At 39.2% G+C, this 1897-nt stretch overlaps 1 protein-coding gene across 1 annotated transcript; it reads left to right on the top strand.

The window, feature by feature from the left end:
- Positions 1–32: 32 nt before the first annotated feature.
- HELRODRAFT_137230 (hypothetical protein) lies at positions 33–1013 on the top strand (the record flags this gene model as incomplete). The annotated part of the gene is made up of 3 exons (XM_009026467.1): positions 33–87; positions 530–724; positions 925–1013. Coding segments are annotated over 3 exons (339 nt in total), but the record flags the coding sequence as incomplete, so codon positions are not given.
- Between the last annotated feature and the right edge of the window lie 884 nt (positions 1014–1897).

Raw genomic sequence — 1897 nt, 5'->3', positions numbered from 1 at the left:
CACATACGCATACATGTCTGAACGTTAACGGTAGCAGTGCGGCTTCGCCATGGTTCAGCGCTCAAACATTTACCAAAGACTTGGACGGTAATGATGAGGATGTTGATTGTGGTGATGATGATAATAATGATGATGTTGTTGTTGTTGTTGCCCCATTCTGGGGGACCCCTAGGGCTCCAATCGAAGCCGGAGCCAAACCGCCACTGCAATTTTTGTGGTTGATGTTGTTGTTAATGATGATGATGTTGATGGTGTTGTGTTGATGCTGTTGTTGAAGATGCTGTTGTTGATGATGTTGTTGTTGTTGTTGTTGTTGATGACGATGATATTAATAGTGCTGATGACGATGATGATGGCGATGATGATTACAGTGATGATCACCTGCACACACACACACAAATACACACACATACAAGCAAACATACAAACAAACATTATTGTGTGATCTGGTTTTACTTTAAATAAATAAATAAAAATGATAATGATAAAACTCCATGGAAAACATTCCCACCAAAACGACGCCCCACAGAAACCAAAGTGCCGGGAATACCGCTCGACTTGAAGTGTCGATCCCAGAAAAACTCGTTAGGGGTAAGCTGGGCCCCCCCGACCAACTCGCACGTGGTAGTTAGGGGCTACCAGCTGGGATTCGGAGAGGGCGTTCCGGATGTTTACAAATTGGTGCTAGATTCCAGGAAGCGCTATCACGTGATCAAAGATTTGAGTCAGTAATCAATTTGTTTGGTTGTTGTTGTTGGATCGCGTGTAAATGAACGAATGCATGCGTCTGTACTATTTCATTCACTCATTCTCTCACTCATTAATTCATTTAGTTAGCGGTCATTCACGCACTCATTCATTAATCCATTCGTTCTTTCACTCAATCATTCATCCTTTCACTCATTCATTCATTCATTACCGAAGAACCCAACACGGAGTATATATTAACTCTGAGGGCCTCGAACGACAAGGGAGAAGGCGAGCCCTTCATCGACTCGTGCAAAACTGGTCCAACCGGAGATGATGATAATGATGGCGATGCCGGTGGTGATGATGATGATAGTAGTAAGTATATTATTATTTATATTCTTGTTATTATTATTTTATTGTTATTGTTATTAATCAACATCGACTTGGTTAACATAGTTGGGTTTGTCGCCACAACTTTCAGAGCCATCATCATCGTCATCATCATCATCATCATCATCGTCATCATCATCATCATCGTCGTCATCATCGTCATCATCATCGTCGTCGTCATCATTATCAAACCTTTTCCCGCCCGTGGCCTTGAAAGTTATTGCCCACACATCATCGTCCGTTCATCTCGTCTGGACTGATTCCAATTCTTTGGACCAAAGATACAACAACAACCACAACAGCAATAATAATTATAACAACAACAATAACAATAGGAACAATAATTACAACAACAATAATAATTACTACTATAATAATAATAACAATAATAATTTTGCCGGAAGCGGAAAAAAGATTAAAAATAGCAACGATAATAGCGTCAAAAATTACTACAAAAACACCAAACATCCCTACTACTATTACGTCATCAAGGTCGTATCGAAAGCGGGATTTTCCCACACTTCGAAGAAAACCCGACTTATAAATAGCACGGTGACGTCATTGATCGTTACGGATTTAAAAGTGAACACTGATTATGAATTCTTGGTAAAGGTTGTTCGCGGCAATGCTGAAAGTGCCTGGAGTCTCAGTGTTTTTAATAGGACTATGGTTGCTGGTTCGTGTTTTTTTTTTGGTTTAATATTTTTAATTTAATTATTAATTAATCTGTTTGTTTGTTTGTCTGTTTGTTTGTTTGTGTGTTTGTTTGTTCATTCATCCATTTATCCATTTTCCCTTCATCCATTCGTTTATTCAT

The sequence above is a fragment of the Helobdella robusta genome (genome assembly GCF_000326865.2).
Source record: "Helobdella robusta unplaced genomic scaffold HELROscaffold_47, whole genome shotgun sequence".
Classification (NCBI taxonomy): domain Eukaryota; kingdom Metazoa; phylum Annelida; class Clitellata; order Rhynchobdellida; family Glossiphoniidae; genus Helobdella; species Helobdella robusta.
This window is presented reverse-complemented; position numbering and strand designations above follow the sequence as displayed.